The sequence below is a fragment of the Coregonus clupeaformis genome, chromosome 2 (assembly GCF_020615455.1).
Source record: "Coregonus clupeaformis isolate EN_2021a chromosome 2, ASM2061545v1, whole genome shotgun sequence".
NCBI lineage: Eukaryota > Metazoa > Chordata > Actinopteri > Salmoniformes > Salmonidae > Coregonus > Coregonus clupeaformis.
This window is the reverse complement of record NC_059193.1, coordinates 21,139,501-21,163,163: the sequence shown is the minus strand read 5'-3', so window position 1 is coordinate 21,163,163 and position 23,663 is coordinate 21,139,501. Positions and strand designations below refer to the sequence as shown.

The 23,663-nt window shown below is 38.8% G+C and overlaps 2 protein-coding genes across 2 annotated transcripts; both read left to right on the top strand.

Annotated features, from left to right (window-relative positions):
• The first annotated feature begins 829 nt into the window (after positions 1-829).
• On the top strand, positions 830-13,851 carry LOC123481546. The gene is made up of 4 exons (XM_045205960.1): positions 830-976; positions 10,273-10,410; positions 10,813-10,983; positions 12,870-13,851. The coding sequence occupies exons 1-4, from the start codon at positions 933-935 to the stop codon at positions 13,129-13,131; spliced, it is 615 nt and encodes a 204-aa protein (XP_045061895.1). The 5' UTR covers positions 830-932; the 3' UTR covers positions 13,132-13,851.
• A 3,606-nt stretch (positions 13,852-17,457) lies between these two features.
• LOC123481545 lies at positions 17,458-23,245 on the top strand. Its single transcript, XM_045205959.1, has 4 exons — positions 17,458-17,604; positions 19,110-19,247; positions 19,650-19,820; positions 21,709-23,245. The coding sequence occupies exons 1-4, from the start codon at positions 17,561-17,563 to the stop codon at positions 23,141-23,143; spliced, it is 1,788 nt and encodes a 595-aa protein (XP_045061894.1). The 5' UTR covers positions 17,458-17,560; the 3' UTR covers positions 23,144-23,245.
• The last annotated feature ends 418 nt before the right edge of the window (positions 23,246-23,663 follow it).

Sequence of the window (23,663 nt, the reverse complement as noted above, 5' to 3'; positions counted from 1 at the left end):
GAGTTTTTCTTCTTCATGTGGAGTATTAATAGTTAGCATAAAATATATTAATGCAGAATGTTCTCTCACAATGATAGTTCCTGTACATAATAATACTGATTCCAAACACACACAAAAATAAAACATTTAAAAAATAATAACTTGTTAAAATAATGGCAAGTAGTGTTGTCATGACAGCAAGAATGTATTGACAGTGTGCCATCTTTTCTTCAGTGCATACTGTAGCAGAACAGAATAGAGAAAATGAAACAATGGAATTGCCTTGTTGCCGTGGATAAGGTAACCAGCCTGATAATAAGGGAAGAACAGACCAGTGTAAAAGACAGGTTGGGACTACATGACTTCTGTTTGGTAGTTACCCAACACATAATGTCAGAATACCTGGCTGGGGAAATCCCCTTCTCTACTGAGCAATGTCCTACAGGACTGGGACAAGGAAATCAACTGTTATTGGATTATCACTGACCAATTAAAATGCCTCTTCTTGAGAAAGAGAGATAGAAGAGAGTGAGAAATTCAGAAGAGATTAAAAACACAAGGGTTCTTCAATTCCTGTCCTGGAGGGCCGAAACACCTGTTTTTCATCCTCTCCTCCTAATCAGGGGCTAATTCAGACCTTGGACATTACATTTACATTTCAGTCATTTAGCAGACGCTCTTATCCAGAGCGATTTACAGGAGCAATTAGGGTTAAGTGCCTTGCACTTTTCGACAGATTTTTCACCTAGTCGGCTTGGGGATTAGAACCAGCGACCTTTCGGATACTGGCACAACGCTCTTAACCACTAAGCTACCTGCCGCCCCTGGACACCAGGTGAGTGCAATTAACTACCAGGTAGAAATAAAAAACAGAAGTGTTTCGGCCATCCAGGACCGGAATTGAAGAACCCTGTTGTAGACTGACAGTGAACCTCAAACCGAAAGACACAAACATGGACGAGATTGCAAGTGAAAGTTTCGTGATGGCTCGCTTTCCGTAAGTATATACATTTATCTTTCCTTTGATTCGTTTTTACAGAAAACCCCAGAGAAAATGACCATATTGGTCGAGACATCTTATCCGGGGGTTTTCAAAAAATGACAAATGGTTTTGTGTCATAACCGGATTATAGCTCCCGTACAAACGTTGTAATGAATATATTTTCATGTCATAGTCACCAGTCAACTCCATGACACTCAAAAGTTACTTCAACTTCAACCAGTGAATGCTAGCAATGGCTAGTTATGCTAGATATGCTACCAGTCTGTCTTAATGAGTGTTAGCATGCTAATAGCATACCATGTACACAATGGGTACGCAGTAGGTTGATAACGATGTGCAAAATATGTTGTATGAGACTGTCGTGTATTGGGATTATGTCTTTGTTAAATGTTTTTCCTGAAGAAATGGAATGTTGTTTATGTTAGGTCAAATGTAGCCGTTTGGAGGGTGACGCCCCAGGGGAGACTGGTGATTGGCCAGAAGAGGGAGCCACCCATCTTTTTGCATTGTTTATAAATAGGGGCTAGACAAAGAAAGGGCAGAGCAGCCATTAGAATTCGAGGACACTGCTCTCCAGACATCGCGGGTCTGTAACTTATGCTGTAACCTTGTGATATTAATAAAAGCCTCTAATCATGGTGCAGCCTAAGCGGACTCTTTGTTGACAGCAATAATTGCCAGCATTCACCCGATACGACAAATGGCGCCCAACGTGGGGCTGGTCTGCATCTCTCCTTTGCTCATTCGTAGCCGCCAAGCTAACTTCGGTCTGATGTCATGACCAGACAAGGGTGAGTGTTCCTCACAGCTAAGTTGTTGGTTTTGATACTGCGTGTGTACACTGGAGGGGTGTACCATACGACCGAAATGTGCCTCATGTGGCGTTATTGCGGTCGACTAGAGTCTGTAATAATATATTCCATTGGTAAACGGCAGGTAATTGGAATTTTAGAGCATAAAACGGTAGGAATTAAGTATTGAAGGTGTACAATTAAGCAGATATGCGCATTCATTAGGGCACTGTACCGCTTAAGACCCCGGGGGGGCCATTTAGAAAATGATGGGCCGACAAATCCGCTTACACGATAGAATGTGCAGTCGGTGGGTTTTAAAGAAAACTCGGTTTGATGGGGTTTATCTGATTGTGATTATGGCTCGACTTTCGTCCGACGGGGGGTTTGATTGGGTCTAATTTCTCGGTGAAATGGTCATTAATCCACGGTAGCACAAAACGGTAGGAAAATATGTCAAAATAAAAAGGGCAGTGCAGGATGTCTGTTGCGTGGTGCAAGCCACAGGTTGGCTAAATGCTAATGCTAAATGCTGGGTTGTGTTTCAGGCTACATTGTACGCAAAGGCTAAGGCTAAATGCTAAATGCTAAAATGCTAATTGTGTTGCGTGCTACATGCTAACGGATATCCTTAGAGGGCCATTGCGATGGGATAAGCCTCTTAAACTTGTCTGTGTGTGTGTGTAATTCAGGTTATATGTTTTGTGAGCGCTGTTAAATGTTGTTTGACTATGAGGGGAAAACGGAGGTACAGCAGGACTGTTAACTGTTTAGGTTTGGGGAGAGAGTAGAAAATCGCCCGTCCACGGTGAAATTGTATTTCTGAATGTAATGCGCATGCGTGTGACGGTACTAAATTACAACACGTTTTTGCTAATGGGTCATATTCCTGTTGGGGGCTGCAGGAAGACAGAGAAACACACAGACAAAGAGATATTTGGACACGAGTATTCTAGTTGTAAAGCGGCGGTTGGTTAAAGATGAAACTTGTTTTGTGACCTATTGAATTGATAAATGAGAGAGATATGTTGACGGATTATAATAAATTGAATTAGAAGACGATTAAAATTAAATTAAATGTTTTTGAGCGATCAATAATTATTCCTGAGTTAATTCTTAGAGCAAATGTAGAACGAACGAATATTGAATGGTTGGAAATACTCAGTAATTGCATTAACTACTAAAATGTTATTCTGTGTCTTTGTTCTTCTGTCATATGAGAGGAACGATAAGCGAGAGGAGAGAGAGAGGAGATACAGGAAGTGCTGACGTGACATCATGTGACGCGACAGAGGATCAGATATCAGGCTAGTTCACAAAATCTTCCCCCTAACAGGATATGTGATGTTATGACAATTTCACATAGGCTTGGCAAATACTGATTTGAATAAAATTTGCATTTTGGAGTCTCTGTGCATCACTGGGCTGGATTACAGTTCGGTTGGAAATCAGGTACTGACAGTATTCTGGAATTAAGATACTTGGGTGCATATTAAACAATGGAGTTTATGGGAATTGTAGTGTTGTAAGGTTAGAAGGCTTTGTTTTTGGGATTGCTTTGAAGTTGACTAACTTACATTTACTTTCCTGATGGATTGTGGTAAAAAAAATGTTTTATTTTTATTTTTTTGGAGTTGTTTAGTTATATTAATAATTAAAGGGGGGAAGCCATAGGCTATATAGTCTAAAATAAGATAATTCATAATAAAGGAATATAAAAGAGTAGTTACAATGGGGAGAAAGGACAGCAAGGCTATGAAAGTGATTACACCGGTTGATATAGTGCAAAATGGTAATCCTTTAACTAAAGTATTGCGAGGTTATCCGGCAAGTGAAACAAAAGTTGCCCTTCATTCTCAAACAAAAACTGATAAAAGATTCCAGCGATAAGATAAACAAAGCTATAGAGATAAGGCTAAGGGAAGTAGAGCTTAGAGATGTTTATCCTCAGCTTCCAGTGATCATCCAGGAGGGTGATTATTGCATCAGAGATGGAGATGAACGAATAATAGATAGAGGACAAGCAGAAACGACGATAAAGATGAATCCAAAACTCCAGAAGGAAGAAAATGAGATGTCTGGAAGAGAAGAGTGAGGTTAAAGAAGACGAGGATGATGAAGATGAGAGTGATTGAGAAGAGGTCATGGGTGGATATGACTCTGTGATCAGAAGGAAGTTGGCAAGAGAGGAAAGAAGAAGGATACTAGAGATTTGATCTCTGATGGAAGTTGAAGGAAGAAGGATACAAGAGAATCGAGTTCAGATGAAGACAGCGATAAAGAGGAGACTAGAGGTGCTGTGTATTCAAAAGGAGTTTATCCTACAAGGACTGGCACAGAAGAAAAGGAAGAAGATGATGGAAGATGATATTTCGAGGACAGAACTTAGAATATAAGCTTTTGAAGAATCCTGATATGTCAACAGCAAGAAAGAACAGGATCAAGAAACTCTCAGAAAACTCAATCATACAACTGGTGGAGAAGAGAAGCTTTGGTTAGGAAGAATCAGAGTGAACCAAATCAACAATCACTGCTACAGCTTCAACTGAACAATATCAAATGCAATTGTACCAGCCAAGGGGGGTACCAGGTGTTTCATATCCACAGACAGTTTCTGGACAGACACAGAATTGGAGAGGAAGAGGACGAGAAGGCTTAGAAGAGGAGGAAGATTTCAGCTACACTTCCAGCAACTTTCAGAAGACTGTTATAATTATGGACAGGTTGGTCACTTTACCTGTGAGTGCAACAAGTCAGGAGGAAACAACAGAGAACATTCTTAAGGAAGATGAAGGAGCAAGTCAAGATCACCTGTTCTCCAGGTGAACCCTAAGGATTCTAGAGTGCCTAGAAGATACGAAGGGGGGTGTCAGCTGATAGCATCGATTAGAGAAGAAGAGAAAATATCCAACAATTGAAGTAAAAACAGGACTATGAGAAGTGATAGTGAATAGTGGAAAAACTTATCTGTGTTCAGCCTAAAGAGGTTAAACATCTCACTATGTAAAATCAACTAAGGATAGGGATTTGAGGTAGTAAAACAGCTACTCTTAAGGAACCAATTGAGCTCTGCTATAGAACTCAAAGAGAAATCAAAATAGACATACTAATATTAGTACCTATTGCATTGTTGGGAAGAGATGCATTGTTTAAATTGAATTGTACAATAAGATGTACACTAACGGCTGTCTGGTAGAAGATTTTAAAAAAGTAGGGTTTTTGGGAATCATATTGGCTTAAAAAGATAATATCATAGGAAGGATGATAATCTATTAGACTGCCTATTAGACAATCTGTCTGAAAAATAAAGTTAAAAGGGGTGACTGTTATTCTGGGTTACATTCTTACACCAAGGGATTTCAGGCTAGGCTAAAAGGTGTTTAGTCGTTTGCCAAGTCTGTGTGTAAAGAAGTCAGAAGCAGGTGGGGACTTTCCCAATCACATATCCTAAAAATTGGTGGTAAAGGGATTTTGTGAATAAATCAGTGGGAAAAGGTTTTTAAAGGTTAGGAGAAAAGATTAGATTAAAAAGTAAGGAGAACTAGGGTTGAAGGAATTCTAAGACAGTAAGCTAAGTTTCAAAGTTAGTAGTAAGAGAGAGAACAGTGGTGAAGGACATTTTAGAGTTTAGTGGGAAGATATGGTAGGAGTTTAGATCTGTTAGGAGCAGATGCATTGAGAAAGTATGTGTTGCTGAAAAATAAGAGAAGATTGAGGGTGATTGAGTATCTATATTTACAGTTCCAGCAGGGAGATCAAGGTAATTATAGGTGTATTTTTATAATCAAAAGTTTGAGAGGTAGGACTGAGAGTTGGGAAAAAGTGACACTAGTGGTGATAGATGGAAGTACAAGCAAAGACTTCAAATCTTTGGGGAAAATGGATGAAGTAACTAAGGACATTAACACTTCAGTCTATTAAAACAACAGTGGGAAGCAATTTAACTCTTTCAACATTGATAGTTATTAAAGCCATAAATATATCGCATTTGATTATAAGGGAGCCAATGGCTCCAGCACCAATTTTAGAGGAAAAAGACGTATTAGGGTTAGGATGGGGACGTTCCTCCCACATGGAGAGATAATTATGGAGAAGAAGTATTGTTATCAGGACCAGAAGTAGAAGCAAGCTGTTGCACCTAATCAAAGGAGGTATAGTTTGTACAACAATATGAAGTGGAAGAGGGTTATGAGTGATTGTTCATTCATTTTGCATAATGTTACAGAGAAAGATCAGGGAGAATATACTTATCTAGTGCAAGCATTAAAATTTGTTCCGGTTAAGAATTATTGGTTAAAGGGCTATGTAATTCGTAAAGTGACGCTTATAATGGAAGATTTGAAGTCTGTTGAAGCTTCCACAGTCACCGAGGGAGTTCAGGAGAAGTAGATAGATTACAGTAGTCACTCCAACAGTAAATAATGCACATAGGATATCGGTAGCTTTCCTACTAGAAATAATTAAGGTTGATACATCAACTAGATCAACTACTTTAATGGTAACTTTGGAAGGGATTAATGATACGATGGCAATAGCAAATGTAGGAAGTATGACACCGACAACAACTTTTCTGAAATTAAAGGGGGTAGCAAGAAGGACTCAGGGGTTTATGTTACGGATGGAGAGTGCTGTCAATGATAGTACGAATAGGGTTAAAATAGGAGAACAGATAGTAGTAGAGAGAATATAGATTCATCATGGAGGTACAGGATGAGGTCTTTGATTTTGATGACAGACAAGGAGAGGTATCTGCAGTACCGCTCGTTAGGGAAGAGAGAAACTAAATGCATGTAGTTTGATTCTTCTGTTGTGGAAATTAGAGATAGCTGGCCAGGTAGGAATCTTTGGTTCCAGCGGTTAACTCATTCTGTAAGATCAGGGAGGAATCTTGAGGGTCCATGTCTGTTGAGAATTCCAGACAAACATGTTAGAGACGGTCGCTCGACCTCTATCAAGTATGTGTCAATCTTATGCTTTGTCATGACTGTGGTATCAGCAACAATCAGTAACCGATAAAATAATGTCGTTGTCAAAACATTTGTTTAAGCCTAGGGTTAGGTGGTATTGGGTTAAGTGAATTAACTTGTGTGCATTTGTTAGATGGGAAGGAAACTCAGGTAACAGCAAACCCTGGAGCATTTGAGGTGAAACCATTGAGGGCTAAAAGTTGTTTGGTTCTAATAAAACATATGATGTAAGGGGTATGTTTATGGGAATATCAGATTGTGATGATTATATGATGACTTTGGATAAGCATGAACATAAGGTTAGAGATGACAAATAATATGTTACTTTTTATGTACCAGTTAGTAAGAAGAGCAGGACTTTGATGGTTAAAAGATTAGCTTTTGCCTGACAATGTGACTATGGGGAATTTTAGAGCTATTTTGAGGGTTTGTGGTGATAAAGCATATATATTCTTACCCTATGGATGGACAGGATGTTGTTACATGTCAACGTTGAAGCTTCCATATGAGGTTTCTACCATTAAAAGAGGGGTACCACCGGACACAGATAAATCTAGGGTTGGAAATAGGATGAAAAGAGACATGGAGACATGTCATAGTCTTCAAGCCTATCATTGAAGGATAAATCTAAGGGAGAAGGGGGGACTTTTTCCATGGTATGGTGTAACATTTGGGAAGATCATATTGATAATATTAGTTATACTTTGAGTCCAGATAGTTCAGATATTATCACTAGGGTTATATATGCATTGAAGAATATAAGGGATGCATTTGGTAGATCTGAAGGAGCGGAAGTCAGCGAAGACTTGGTCGCAAGATCAGGTAGGCCCAGTAGGGGCAGTGATGGTTCAGATTTTAATGGCAACTTTGATAGCACTGTGTGTGATGTTTGTAATTTGTTACTGACCTTTGAGAAAGCTATGATATTGAGATAGGTTGGAGAGTGATGCCTGGAGACAACACTCAGATGCCGGTGTTGACTGTTCCTGATCTGGATGAAGATGGACAAGTGGAACTGAATGGATAAATATCATTTTTGATGATTTGATCATTTTTTTTGTTCAATATTAGGGTGATTTTGGTATGATTTTATGAATCAAAGGGGGGAAGTGTATGAATGAATAATTATCCTAGTTCATTATTCTATTATTTAATGTGATTCATACATCATTTATATATCATTTCTATATTCTTAGTTGATATTGATGTTCAATTTGAAAGTGTTGTTTTGCAAAAGATACTGTTTGGTCTTTTCTTTTCTTTCAGAAGCATTTGGGGTAACATGTGGAGATTGAAATACTCAAACAAGGACAATATGAAGGGACAATGACTGGAGGAGATGAAACAAAGAAGGTGTGGAGAGATTCCGATTCCATCATCAACAATGCATTGGAAGAGGAGACTACGGGGAGATTAAGTGTAGTGGACTACATTCCAGTGTCTGCAATGAAATATAGACATATTTGCATGTGTAATACATAATTGTGTCATATTCTTAGGTATTAATTTTTGTAGAATGATGTTTGATGTTATTGAATACATGTGAGGATCTTAGATGTTTTTGTTTATTTCGTGAATGCTTAGGGACAGGGAGTCTAGGCAGGGAGAGGTCCACTGTAGGGTCCAATGGGTTGACCAGCCTTAGAGTGGATATTTTTTGGATAGGATTTTGTTTGCAGGGGCTTACATGTGTATTTAATTGCATCATAGTTTCAAATGCATTTACATTGTTTATGAGTTTATCTGGAGTACCGAGGTGGTTGCCTGGGGCAGAGGGACTGTGAGAGAATTTTACTGTCTTGATTGATGGATGGATTTGGAACGAAGGTTGCCAGACAGTTTTTCGCACTTACACTCCATAAAGATTTGTTCATACTTCATAGTAATGTATTCACACTTCATAAACAGTTATTCATATTTCATAGAAAGGTATTTACACTCTAGAGAAGAATGTTTTTGGTTTAATGTTAAAGATACTCAATAAGATAAATTGTTACTAGTCATAATCCTATTCTGTTTGTTTTCGAGACTGTTTAGTCTCGAAGGGGGGAAATGTCGTGTATTGGGATTATGTCTTTGTTAAATGTTTTTCCTGAAGAAATGGAATGTTGTTTATGTTAGGTCAAATGTAGCCGTTTGGAGGGTGACGCCCCAGGGGAGACTGGTGATTGGCCAGAAGAGGGAGCAACCCATCTTTTTGCATTGTTTATAAATAGGGGCTAGACAAAGAAAGGGCAGAGCAGCCATTAGAATTCGAGGACACTGCTCTCCAGACATCGCGGGTCTGTAACTTATGCTGTAACCTTGTGATATTAATAAAAGCCTCTAATCATGGTGCAGCCTAAGCGGACTCTTTGTTGACAGCAATAATTGCCAGCATTCACCCGATACGACAAGACATTTCAAAGAACATTCCCAACTAATGAGAAAACAGTAATGATATTTTGTTTAAGAGAATGAATGTGATTGAACAGGTCAACATTTTTACTTCTGCGCTACAGTGACCATAGAAGGAACCCTCATGCTGGATGTCCTACAGCATCTGATATCATAAAGATTGTGGTTATGACCAATCCTAAAATGACAAAGATAGATGTTCTGAATACGTCATGTGTGTTCCTTGTATTTCTGAAAAATGTTTTACTAGATCAAATGTGTGTATGGCGGCACCTGCTGTAGTTTGAGTACTGACTCCACTGGTGTTATCTTGAAAGTGGAAAAGATCTCTGAGTGACGCAGCAGTTTGGGGCACTGCCGCCATCTTAGTGTCACGAGTGTCAGTGTAATGCGGTGGATAGAAGTCAGGCGCAGGACACAGAACTCTAAGAAACGTACTTTACTAAAATAAGTAAAGAAAACAACACAGAATACCTCCACACAGGGAGGAACTAACCCGCTCACCAATGACACACGTAACAACAAACAATAACACACAAAATACCAAATGAGAGACAGGGGTAAATATAGGGAATACAATCAAATATAACGGGGAACAGGTGTAAACAATAAGGCTAAACTAGACAAACACCGAAACATCGATCGGCAGCAGCTAGTACTCCGGGGACGACGAACGCCGAAGCCTGCCCGAGCAAGGAGGAGGAGCAGCCTCGGCTGAATCCGTGACACTTAGTAGCACTTAAATTACAGCACAGCATAAAGTGGTGATAACATGGTAACACATGGTTACTCACCATCAAAATAATGTATTTATTGTAAGTAACAATAAATTGTTACTATACTATTACCATGTTATTACTGTAATGTAAAGTGCTACCAAGATCGCTGTAGAGCCACACATGTAAAGTGCTACAACCATCTTTATAAGCCACAGATTATGCATTTTAAACTATTGCCACATAGTTCTTTGTTATGACAGTATAAATTAAGGACTTATTACATATACAACTTTTCTTTATAGAGGAAAAAAACAGAAACCTACTTAGCCAGGAGGGGGGCACTGTGTGTTTGTAAGTGAGTTACATTTGTAATAATGATACATTTGTTTCTATTTCTCCTTCATGCTTCTCTACAGTAAAAAGAGGCTCCTGTCTGAAGTGCATGATGTGAACTCTCCCACCACAGACGGTTCTTCTGATAGTTGCCATCCTGAAGAGGACGTGGCTGCTATATCAACCAGATCCCGCAGTGAGGGGAAGGAGATCCACCAACGGTATGCCCAATTTGCGCCCTCCCACATTGGGAACAGACAATAGTGGCAGTCTTGTCAGATTTGAATTCAGTTGATGAATTATGTAAGCAGGAAGTCACCACACTGTGTGTGTTGATGTCATGTTGCTAAATCTACCTGGTTGCAACTCAACTCTAAGTTTACCTTGAGTTCAATTGCAATTAATTTTAAAACCAATGAACACCATAGAGGTGTTTTTTTAACCTGTTCTTGAGTACAGAAAGTTTTACGAAAATAAACTCTGTTATAAAAACTAAATATTTACAAGTTGTATTTGAACACATCTAAAAGCATTTAAAACTCACTAAAATTGTTTTCAACAACTAATAGTTTGTGACATTGATGGTGAATAACATCATTCTATTTGTCTGTGTTTCTCTACAGTAAGAAGAGGCACCTACCGCTGTCTAATGAGGAAGGGGATCATGGGTACTGTGAGGATGATGTGAACCTTCCCACCGACACAGACAGTTCTTGTAACGGAGGGCCTCCTGAGGAGGACGTGGTTGCTACATCAACCAGATCCCAGAGTGAGGGGAATGAGATCCACCAACGGTATGTCCAACATTTTCACAATATGCTTATGGGCATCAGGAGACAGAAAGCAATATATTTTGAAGTCTTGAATACTGACATGCACAATTTGACACTGTACCAACAGTGGACTAATGTTAAACATGGTAGTCCTACTGTTTTACACTTCATGTGTAAGTCCAGAGTTCATAGTTATTTTCTGAATCTTTGCTAGAAGATGTTACTACAGTGGGGAAAAAAAGTATTTAGTCAGCCACCAATTGTGCAAGTTCTCCCACTTAAAAAGATGAGAGAGGCCTGTAATTTTCATCATAGGTACACGTCAACTATGACAGACAAAATGAGAAAAAAAAATCCAGAAATTCACATTGTAGGATTTTTAATGAATTTATTTGCAAATTATGGTGGAAAATAAGTATTTGGTCAATAACAAAAGTTTCTCAATACTTTGTTATATACCCTTTGTTGGCAATGACACAGGTCAAACGTTTTCTGTAAGTCTTCACAAGGTTTTCACACACTGTTGCTGGTATTTTGGCCCATTCCTCCATGCAGATCTCCTCTAGAGCAATGATGTTTTGGGGCTGTCGCTGGGCAACACGGACTTTCAACTCCCTCCAAAGATTTTCTATGGGGTTGAGATCTGGAGACTGGCTAGGCCACTCCAGGACCTTGAAATGCTTCTTACGAAGCCACTCCTTCGTTGCCCGGGCGGTGTGTTTGGAATCATTGTCATGCTAAAAGACCCAGCCACGTTTCATCTTCAATGCCCTTGCTGATGGAAGGAAGTTTTCACTCAAAATTTCACGATACATGACCCCATTCCTTCTTTCCTTTACACGGATCAGTCGTCCTGGTCCCTTTGCAGAAAAACAGCCCCAAAGCATGATGTTTCCACCCCCATGCTTCACAGTAGGTATGGTGTTCTTTGGATGCAACTCAGCATTCTTTGTCCTCCAAACACGACGAGTTGAGTTTTTACCAAAAAGTTCTATTTTGGTTTCATCTGACCATATGACATTCTCCCAATCCTCTTCTGGATCATCCAAATGCACTCTAGCAAACTTCAGACGGGCCTGGACATGTACTGGCTTAAGCAGGGGGACACGTCTGGCACTGCAGGATTTGAGTCCCTGGCGGCGTAGTGTGTTACTGATGGTAGGCTTTGTTACTTTGGTCCCAGCTCTCTGCAGGTCATTCACTAGGTCCCCCCGTGTGGTTCTGGGATTTTTGCTCACCGTTCTTGTGATCATTTTGACCCACGGGGTGAGATCTTGCGTGGAGCCCCAGATCGAGTGAGATTATCAGTGGTCTTGTATGTCTTCCATTTCCTAATAATTGCTCCCACAGTTGATTTCTTCAAACCAAGCTGCTTACCTATTGCAGATTCAGTCTTCCCAGCCTGGTGCAGGTCTACAATTTTGTTTCTGGTGTCCTTTGACAGCTCTTTGGTCTTGGCCATAGTGGAGTTTGGAGTGTGACTGTTTGAGGTTGTGGACAGGTGTCTTTTATACTGATAACAAGTTCAAACAGGTGCCATTAATACAGGTAATGAGTGGAGGACAGAGGAGCCTCTTAAAGAAGAAGTTACAGGTCTGTGAGAGCCAGAAATCTTGCTTGTTTGTAGGTGACCAAATACTTATTTTCCACCATAATTTGCAAATAAATTCATAAAAAATCCTACAATGTGATTTTCTGGAAAAAAAAATCTAATTTTGTCTGTCATAGTTGACGTGTACCTATGATGACAATTACAGGCCTCTCTCATCTTTTTAAGTGGGAGAACTTGCACAATTGGTGGCTGACTAAATACTTTTTTTCCCCACTGTATCTTTAGCTCTCTTTCACCCCTCACTAACAGGCTACAAATTGCTCATCTAATTTAGCTATTTTGATTCCCCTTACAGAGAGAGCCCCAGTCCTACTATCATCAACGCTCCAGACCAGCCAACGGACCCCCAAAATCAAGTTGATTTTGATTTACGTGAAACATTTGACATTTTACAAAAAAAAGTTTGCATTCAAAAAATGAATAAGAAATATACATGGCCATTCTTAAATCCAACTGGTGTTCTGTATGTTGCAATTTTGGAACTTGAGAATATGAAAAACAAACCTCTAATAGTTATTAGTTATACCAAAGACTTTCTTTTTGAGAAATATAATTAAAAAAAACAAAAAAAAAACATATCCATCTATTTGCTCAACTCTCCTTCTCAATATACAGGTCATAAAATAAAGGATGCGGTAGAACTAGACACGTATCAAATAACTATCGTTCCAGACTGGCCAATGGAAAACCAAAACATCCCAAGTCCTTTTGAAAACATTAGAGAATGTATTGATAAGTTCTACTCATCAGTAAATGCAGATTGCAAGCAAAAGTTTGATACGCAACATGCATGGGCATTTATAAAGTCACCTTGTGGTGGAGAACCTGTATTTGTTGGATTATTTAAATTAGAAGATGGGAGGAAGAAGAATGATAAGGGCACATGTTTTATTATTCATACTGAAGAGTTACTTCTTGAGGAAGTCAAAAAAATATTGAAAAAATATGAGAAATTGCGAAATAATAATTTGTTTATCTATACATACAACTCTCCATGTTTGCAAAATAAAGGTCATGAGTCATGCATGAATTTACTGTTTAAGGTTTCAGCAGAACTGAACAGATCTTATGGTATAACAACTATTGTTGGATACAGCAAATGGTACGGTTTGACTGGAGATTTGAAAACCTTTAAGAATACATATAGTCCCTCATTCAGTCACTTTAATTATATAATCAGTAGTTGTAATTATGCAGACTATTGTGATACATTTGTCATTTTGAATGAGAATTCTAAAGATGTAAAACTTCCCAATGAACTTTATGATTTTATTAAACAATTTCTGCCCAATAACATTTCAGAAGTACCTTTCAGATTGCTAAAATATAACGACGTCTATAAACATGTGGAAAATAAATTCATGTCAATTAGCAATTATCATAATAAAACAAATGTGAAAACCGATAAGAAAAAAGATAAGAAAAGTCTTGACCTAACTTTTTCCATACCCTATTTTGGAACTCTTAATCAATTTCTAAGACTTTCGGAGTGTCTAGCTGAAAAATTTGATTTGGTAAAACACATTGGTAATGATTTAGATTGATCTAAAGTAAAGTTCATAGAATGGTGGACTAAAACAATGGAAGACCAATTGGCTACTTTTCTTAAACAAGCCATTGATAGAGGTCCTAGTGAAGATATTAATAGAATCACAGTCCTCAACCACATCAGGAGGAACCCTGTAGAATATTTACAGTTTTGTCACTTACCACTAAACACTTTCCACAGCCTATTGAATAACTACATGTGAATACATGCTGTGTATTCATTTATTGAGGTTGTGAGCTAAAGATTATTCAAATATACAGTTGAAGTCGGAAGTTTACATACACCTTAACCAAATACATTCAAACTCAGTTTTTCACAATTCCTGACATTTAATCCTAGTAAAAATTCCCTGTTTTAGGTCAGTTAGGATCACCACTTTATTTTAAGAATGTGAAATGTCAGAACAATAGTAGAGAGTGATTTATTTCAGCTTTTATTTATTTCATCACATTCCCAGTGTGTTAGAAGTTTACATACACTCAATAGTATTTGGTAGCATTGCCTTTAAATTGTTTAACTTGGGTCAAACGTTTTGGGTAGCCTTCCACAAGCTTCCCACAATAAGTTGGGTGAATTTTGGCCCATTCCTCCTGACAGAGCTGTAGGTGGGAGAGAGTATAAGGACAAGCCATGTGTTATTTATGTCACTGGTGGGTGACAGAAGGTCTGTGTGCCAAGATAGATTGGGGGCCACTTGTGCTAATCTTAGAAGGGGTGTGTGATGGAATAGCCTGGCTAGGGTGCCACACATGTAGGGGGATCCTATTGTAGGAGAGGAGTGACACTCAATAATGGTTGGCAACTGTTGGATCGAAGTAGCTCGGAAAAGTATTACATAAACTGAGAGATTTTCTATGTAAGTAATTCGGATGACAATAGGCTTCGCCCGTACCACTTGTCATACGAATCCAGTACTGTAACTATTAAATAACTATGAATCAACTCTCCATATAAAGTGTTCAACTATTCTCTTACATCCTGAAGTACTCAATACCAGAGAAACTCGTCATAACACCCTCTAATCAAGGACTAATTTAGACCTGGGACAGCAGTTATGTGTAATTAACTATCAGGTAGAACAGTAAACCAGTAGAATCCAGACATTGTAGGGTCAGAGTTGAGTACTCCTGCCTTAGAAGGCCAGAACCAGCTCCAAACAGGACTCCTTAATAAATCTCCATATTTACTTCACAAACACTAATTATACTAGTTAACTACACATAGCACAGACACTCACTCCTCAGTGGTTGGGAATGGGTATGGGAGCTGGACACGCAGCGACCCAGACCCTCTGCTGTAGGAGATCACACCTACTGACTCAAGGTGGTGGGAATGGGTATGGGGGCTGGACATGATAATGATGTCTCCACTCCCCCTATGGTGAATTGCTGTACTGTAAACTTGTGCTTTAATAAAAAAAGTTAATTCCTCATTTGTACTGTATGTGCATTCTTTTTTTATACTCGTCATTTCTATCATTGTATTGATTTATAAATACTATTGGTCCTCTGAAGCGGGGCTGGTGGGGGAAAAACAATAATTATTATGTAATCACTGCCATTTTTTTCAAGTAGAAAGTAGCAGTCAAGCTTCAGTAAGTTCTAGAAATAGTGTTTTGCTTCTTTTTGACCATTTTAATGGAAAACTATGACACTTCTGCATTTACTTCATTGTTACCAAGAAAGTATTTGAAAAGCTATTGAAATAAAAACAGCTGCATTGGGCCTAGAATAGAATTTAACTTAAGAATTATTAGTTATTAGTTATTGGCAATAAGGTAATAGATAATTGAAAACGCATGATAGATAAACATTTGTTTTCTTTATTAGTAGCATTGGTATTGCCAATGCTACTAATTGCCAATGCTACCCCCCCCCCCAAATTGTAAAGTGGTTATCCCACTGGCTATAGGGTGAACGCACCAATTTGTGAGTCGCTCTGGCTAAGAGCGTCTGCTAAATGACGTTAATGTGCCCTTGAGCAAGGCACTTAACCCTAATTGCTCCTGTAAGTCGCTCTGGATAAGAGCGTCTGCTAAATGACTAAAATGTAAAAAAAAAAAAAAATGTAAATGTATTGGTACAGGGCTGTCATTCAGTCCATGTTAAATACCATTATCTCAGCACAGAAACGTCATCCTTTATAACTAATCACACAAGCCTTTGCTTTGGCTCTTCCTTCTGTCCAGCTCAGGTGTTCAATGTTGCCGGCCTTCTAGCTGCTGCCAAACCTGCTGCTGGCAAACGCCCTTCACTCATCAACCCCGGACTTGTCTTGTCATCATTACACACACCTGGTTCCAATCCCCACTCTATCACTGTAAATATACTCCCTTTGTCATTTGTCTTTGTTGGTCATTGTATATGTTGCTTTTTTTCCTGAATCTCCTACTATTTCCTGAGTACTTTATATTTTGCACTGTGGGTTTCCTCCTGCTTAAAGCTATGGTGCTTTAATAAATTCAGTAGTTCTAAACCTGCAACTGCCTCCTGCCTACTCCTCTCTACACTTGTGACAATAACATTGGAGTATTAATAGTTAGCATAAAATATATTAATGCAGAATGTTCTCTCACAATGATAGTTCCTGTACATAATAATACTGATTCCAAACACACACAAAAATAAAACATTTAAAAAATAATAACTTGTTAAAATAATGGCAAGTAATGTTGTCATGACAGCAAGAATGTATTGACAGTGTGCCATCTTTTCTTCAGTGCATACTGTAGCAGAACAGAATAGAGAAAATGAAACAATGGAATTGCCTTGTTGCCGTGGATAAGGTAACCAGCCTGATAATAAGGGAAGAACAGACCAGTGTAAAAGACAGGTTGGGACTACATGACTTCTGTTTGGTAGTTACCCAACACATAATGTCAGAATACCTGGCTGGGGAAATCCCCTTCTCTACTGAGCAATGTCCTACAGGACTGGGACAAGGAAATCAACTGTTATTGGGTTATCACTGACCAATTAAAATGCCTCTTCTTGAGAAAGAGAGATAGAAGAGAGCGAGAAATTCAGAAGAGATTAAAAACACAAGGGTTCTTCAATTCCTGTCCTGGAGGGCCGAAACACCTGTTTTTCATCCTCTCCTCCTAATCAGGGGCTAATTCAGACCTTGGACATTACATTTACATTTCAGTCATTTAGCAGACGCTCTTATCCAGAGCGATTTACAGGAGCAATTAGGGTTAAGTGCCTTGCTCAAGGGCAAGATTTTTCACCTAGTCGGCTTGGGGATTAGAACCAGCGACCTTTCGGATACTGGCACAACGCTCTTAACCACTAAGCTACCTGCCGCCCCTGGACACCAGGTGAGTGCAATTAACTACCAGGTAGAAATAAAAAACAGAAGTGTTTCGGCCATCCAGGACCGGAATTGAAGAACCCTGTTGTAGACTGACAGTGAACCTCAAACCGAAAGACACAAACATGGACGAGATTGCAAGTGAAAGTTTCGTGATGCCTCGCTTTCCGTAAGTATATACATTTATCTTTCCTTTGATTCCTTTTTACAGAAAACCCCAGAGAAAATGACCATATTGGTCGAGACATCTTATCCGGGGGTTTTCAAAAAATGACAAATGGTTTTGTGTCATAACCGGATTATAGCTCCCGTACAAACGTTGTAATGAATATATTTTCATGTCATAGTCACCAGTCAACTCCATGACACTCAAAAGTTACTTCAACTTCAACCAGTGAATGCTAGCAATGGCTAGTTATGCTAAATATGCTACCAGTCTGTCTTAATGAGTGTTAGCATGCTAATAGCATACCATGTACACAATGGGTACGCAGTAGGTTGATAACGATGTGCAAAATATGTTGTATGAAACATTTCAAAGAACATTCCCAACTAATGAGAAAACAGTAATGATATTTTGTTTAAGAGAATGAATGTGATTGAACAGGTCAAACTTGGGCAGATTTTTACTTCTGCGCTACAGTGACCATAGAAGGAACCCTCATGCTGGATGTCCTACAGCATCTGATATCATAAAGATTGTGGTTATGACCAATCCTAAAATGACAAAGATAGATGTTCTGAATACGTCATGTGTGTTCCTTGTATTTCTGAAAAATGTTTTACTAGATCAAATGTGTGTATGGCGGCACCTGCTGTAGTTTGAGTACTGACTCCACTGGTGTTATCTTGAAAGTGGAAAAGATCTCTGAGTGACGCAGCAGTTTGGGGCACTGCCGCCATCTTAGTGTCACGAGTGTCAGTGTAATGCGGTGGATAGAAGTCAGGCGCAGGACACAGAACTCTAAGAAACGTACTTTACTAAAATAAGTAAAGAACACAACACAGAATACCTCCACACAGGGAGGAACTAACCCGCTCACCAATGACACACGTAACAACAAACAATAACACACAAAATACCAAATGAGAGACAGGGGTAAATATAGGGAATACAATCAAATATAACGGGGAACAGGTGTAAACAATAAGGCTAAACTAGACAAAGACCGAAACATCGATCGGCATCAGCTAGTACTCCGGGGACGACGAACGCCGAAGCCTGCCCGAGCAAGGAGGAGGAGCAGCCTCGGCTGAATCCGTGACACTTAGTAGCACTTAAATTACAGCACAGCATAAAGTGGTGATAACATGGTAACACATGGTTACTCACCATCAAAATAATGTATTTATTGTAAGTAACAATAAATTGTTAATATACTATTACCATGTTATTACTGTAATGTAAAGTGCTACCAAGATCGCTGTAGAGCCACACATGTAAAGTGCTACAACCATCTTTATAAGACACAGATTATGCATTTTAAACTATTGCCACATAGTTCTTTGTTATGACAGTATAAATTAAGGACTTATTACATATACAACTTTTCTTTATAGAGGAAAAAAACAGAAACCTATTTAGCCAGGAGGGGGGCACTGTGTGTTTGTAAGTGAGTTACATTTGTAATAATGATACATTTGTTTCTATTTCTCCTTCATGCTCCTCTACAGTAAAAAGAGGATCCTGTCTGAAGTGCATGATGTGAACTCTCCCACCACAGACGGTTCTTCTGATAGTTGCCATCCTGAGGAGGACGTGGCTGCTATATCAACCAGATCCCACAGTGAGGGGAAGGAGATCCACCAACGGTATGCCCAATTTGCGCCCTCCCACATTGGGAACAGACAATAGTGGCAGTCTTGTCAGATTTGAATTCAGTTGATGAATTATCTAAGCAGGAAGTCACCACACTGTGTGTGTTGATGTCATGTTGCTAAATCTACCTGGTTGCAACTCAACTCTAAGTTTACCTTGAGTTCAATTGCAATGAATTTTAAAACCAATGAACACCATAGAGGTGTTTTTTTAACCTGTTCTTGAGTACAGAAAGTTTTACGAAAATAAACTCTGTTATAAAAACTAAATATTTACAAGTTGTATTTGAACACATCTAAAAGCATTTAAAACTCACTAAAATTGTTTTCAACAACTAATAGTTTGTGACATTGATGGTGAATAACATCATTCTATTTGTCCGTGTTTCTCTACAGTAAGAAGAGGCACCTACCGCTGTCTAATGAGGAAGGGGATCGTGTGTACTGTGAGGATGATGTGAACCTTCCCACCGACACAGACAGTTCTTGTAACGGAGGGCCTCCTGAGGAGGACGTGGTTGCTACATCAACCAGATCCCAGAGTGAGGGGAATGAGATCCACCAACGGTATGTCCAACATTTTCACAATATGCTTATGGGCATCAGGAGACAGAAAGCAATATATTTTGAAGTCTTGAATACTGACATGCACAATTTGACACTGTACCAACAGTGGACTAATGTTAAACATGGTAGTCCTACTGTTTTACACTTCATGTGTAAGTCCAGAGTTCATAGTTATTTTCTGAATCTTTGCTAGAAGATGTTACTACAGTGGGGAAAAAAAGTATTTAGTCAGCCACCAATTGTGCAAGTTCTCCCACTTAAAAAGATGAGAGAGGCCTGTAATTTTCATCATAGGTACACGTCAACTATGACAGACAAAATGAGAAAAAAAATCCAGAAATTCACATTGTAGGATTTTTAATGAATTTATTTGCAAATTATGGTGGAAAATAAGTATTTGGTCAATAACAAAAGTTTCTCAATACTTTGCTATATACCCTTTGTTGGCAATGACACAGGTCAAACGTTTTCTGTAAGTCTTCACAAGGTTTTCACACACTGTTGCTGGTATTTTGGCCCATTCCTCCATGCAGATCTCCTCTAGAGCAGTGATGTTTTGGGGCTGTCGCTGGGCAACACGGACTTTCAACTCCCTCCAAAGATTTTCTATGGGGTTGAGATCTGGAGACTGGCTAGGCCACTCCAGGACCTTGAAATGCTTCTTACGAAGCCACTCCTTCGTTGCCCAGGCGGTGTGTTTGGGATCATTGTCATGCTGAAAGACCCAGCCACGTTTCATCTTCAATGCCCTTGCTGATGGAAGGAAGTTTTCACTCAAAATTTCACGATACATGGCCCCATTCCTTCTTTACTTTACACGGATCAGTCGTCCTGGTCCCTTTGCAGAAAAACAGCCCTAAAGCATGATGTTTCCACCCCCATGCTTCACAGTAGGTATGGTGTTCTTTGGATGCAACTCAGCATTCTTTGTCCTCCAAACACGACGAGTTGAGTTTTTACCAAAAAGTTATATTTTGGTTTCATCTGACCATATGACATTCTTCCAATCCTCTTCTGGATCATCCAAATGCACTCTAGCAAACTTCAGACGGGCCTGGACATGTACTGGCTTAAGCAGGGGGACACGTCTGGCACTGCAGGATTAGAGTCCCTGGCGGCGTAGTGTGTTACTGATGGTAGGCTTTGTTACTTTGGTCCCAGCTCTCTGCAGGTCATTCACTAGGTGGTCACCGTGTGGTTCTGGGATTTTTGCTCACCGTTCTTGTGATCATTTTGACCCCACGGGGTGAGATCTTGCGTGGAGCCCCAGATCGAGTGAGATTATCAGTGGTCTTGTATGTCTTCCATTTCCTAATAATTGCTCCCACAGTTGATTTCTTCAAACCAAGCTGCTTACCTATTGCAGATTCAGTCTTCCCAGTCTGGTGCAGGTCTACAATTTTGTTTCTGGTGTCCTTTGACAGCTCTTTTGTCTTGGCCATAGTGGAGTTTGGAGTGTGACTGTTTGAGGTTGTGGACAGGTGTCTTTTATACTGATAACAAGTTCAAACAGGTGCCATTAATACAGGTAACGAGTGGAGGACAGAGGAGCCTCTTAAAGAAGAAGTTACAGGTCTGTGAGAGCCAGAAATCTTGCTTGTTTGTAGGTGACCAAATACTTATTTTCCACCATAATTTGCAAATTAATTAATTAAAAATCCTACAATGTGATTTTCTGGAGAAAAAAAATCTCATTTTGTCTGTCATAGTTGACGTGTACCTATGATGACAATTACAGGCCTCTCTCATCTTTTTAAGTGGGAGAACTTGCACAATTGGTGGCTGACTAAATACTTTTTTCCCCCACTGTATCTTTAGCTCTCTTTCACCCCTCACTAACAGGCTACAAATTGCTCATCTAATTTAGCTATTTTGATTCCCCTTACAGAGAGAGCCCCAGGCCTACTATCATCAACGCTCCAGACCAGCCAACGGACCTCCAAAATCAAGTTGATTTTTATTTACGTGAAACATTTTACATTTTACAAAAAAAAGTTTGCATTAAAAAAAGTATATATACATGGCCATTCTTAAATCCAACTGGTGTTCTGTATGTTGCAATTTTGGAACTTGAGAATATGAAAAACAAACCTCTAATAGTTATTAGTCATACCAAAGACTTTCTTTTTGAGAAATATAAAGAAATGTTTAAAAAAAAAAAAATATCCATCTATTTGCTCAACTCTCCTTCTCAATATACAGGTCATAAAATAAAGGATGCGGTAGAACTAGACACGTATCAAATAACTATCGTTCCAGACTGGCCAATGGAAAACCAAAACATCCCAAGTCCTTTTGAAAACATTAGAGAATGTATTGATAAGTTCTACTCATCAGTACATGCAGATTGCAAGCAAAAGTTTGATACGCAACATGCATGGGCATTTATAGAGTCACCTTGTGGTGGAGAACCTGTATTTGTTGGATTATTTAAATTAGAAGATGGGAGGAAGAAGAATGATAAGGGCACATGTTTTATTATTCATACTGAAGAGTTACTTCTTGAGGAAGTCCAAAAAATATTGAAAAACGATGAGAAATTGCGAAATACTAAATTGTTTATCTATACGTACAACTCTCCATGTTTGCCAAAAAATGGTCATGTGTCATGCATGAATTTACTGGATAATGTTTCAGCAGAACTGAACAGATCTTATGGTATAAAAACTATTGTTGGATACAGCAAATGGTATGGTTTGACTGGAGATTTGAAAATCTATAAGAATACATATAGTCCCTCATTCAGTCACTTTAATTATATAATCAGTAGTTCTAATTATGCAGACTATTGTGATAAATTTGTCATTTTGAATGAGAATTCTAAAGATGTAATACTTCCCAAAGAACTTTATGATTTTAGTAAACAATTTCTGCCCAATAACATTTCAGAAGTACCTTTCAGATTGCTAAAATATAACGACTTCTATAAACATGTGGAAAATAAATTCATGTCAATTAGCAATTATAATAAAATAAATGTGAAAACCGATAAGAAAAGTCTTGACCTAACTTTTTCCATACCCTATTTTGGAACTCTTAATCAATTTCTAAGACTTTCGGAGTGTCTAGCTGAAAAATTTGATTTGGTAAAACACATTGGTAATGATTTAGATCGATCTAAAGTAAAGTTCATAGAATGGTGGACTAAAACAATGGAAGACCAATTGGCTACTTTTCTTAAACAAGCCATTGATAAAGGTCCTAGTGAAGATATTAATAGATTCACAGTCCTCGATCACATCAGCAGTAACCCTGTAGAATATTTACAGTTTTGTCACTTACCACTAAACACTTTCCACAGCCTATTGAATAACTACATGTGAATACATGCTGCGTATTCATTTATTGAGGTTGTGAGCTAAAGATTATTCAAATATACAGTTGAAGTCGGAAGTTTACATATACCTTAACCAAATACATTTAAACTCAGTTTTTCACAATTCCTGACATTTAATCCTAGTAAAAATTCCCTGTTTTAGGTCAGTTAGGATCACCACTTTATTTTAAGAATGTGAAATGTCAGAACAATAGTAGAGAGAGTGATTTATTTCAGCTTTTATTTATTTCATCACATTCCCAGTCTGTCAGAAGTTTACATACACTCAAATAGTATTTGGTAGCGTTGCCTTTAAATTGTTTAACTTGGGTCAAACGTTTTGGGTAGCCTTCCACAAGCTTCCCACAATAAGTTGGGTGAATTTTGGCCCATTCCTCCTGACAGAGCTGTAGGTGGGAGAGAGTATAAGGACAAGCCATGTGTTATTTATGTCACTGGTGGGTGACAGAAGGTCTGTGTGCCAAGATAGATTGGGGGCCACTTGTGCTAATCTTAGAAGGGGTGCG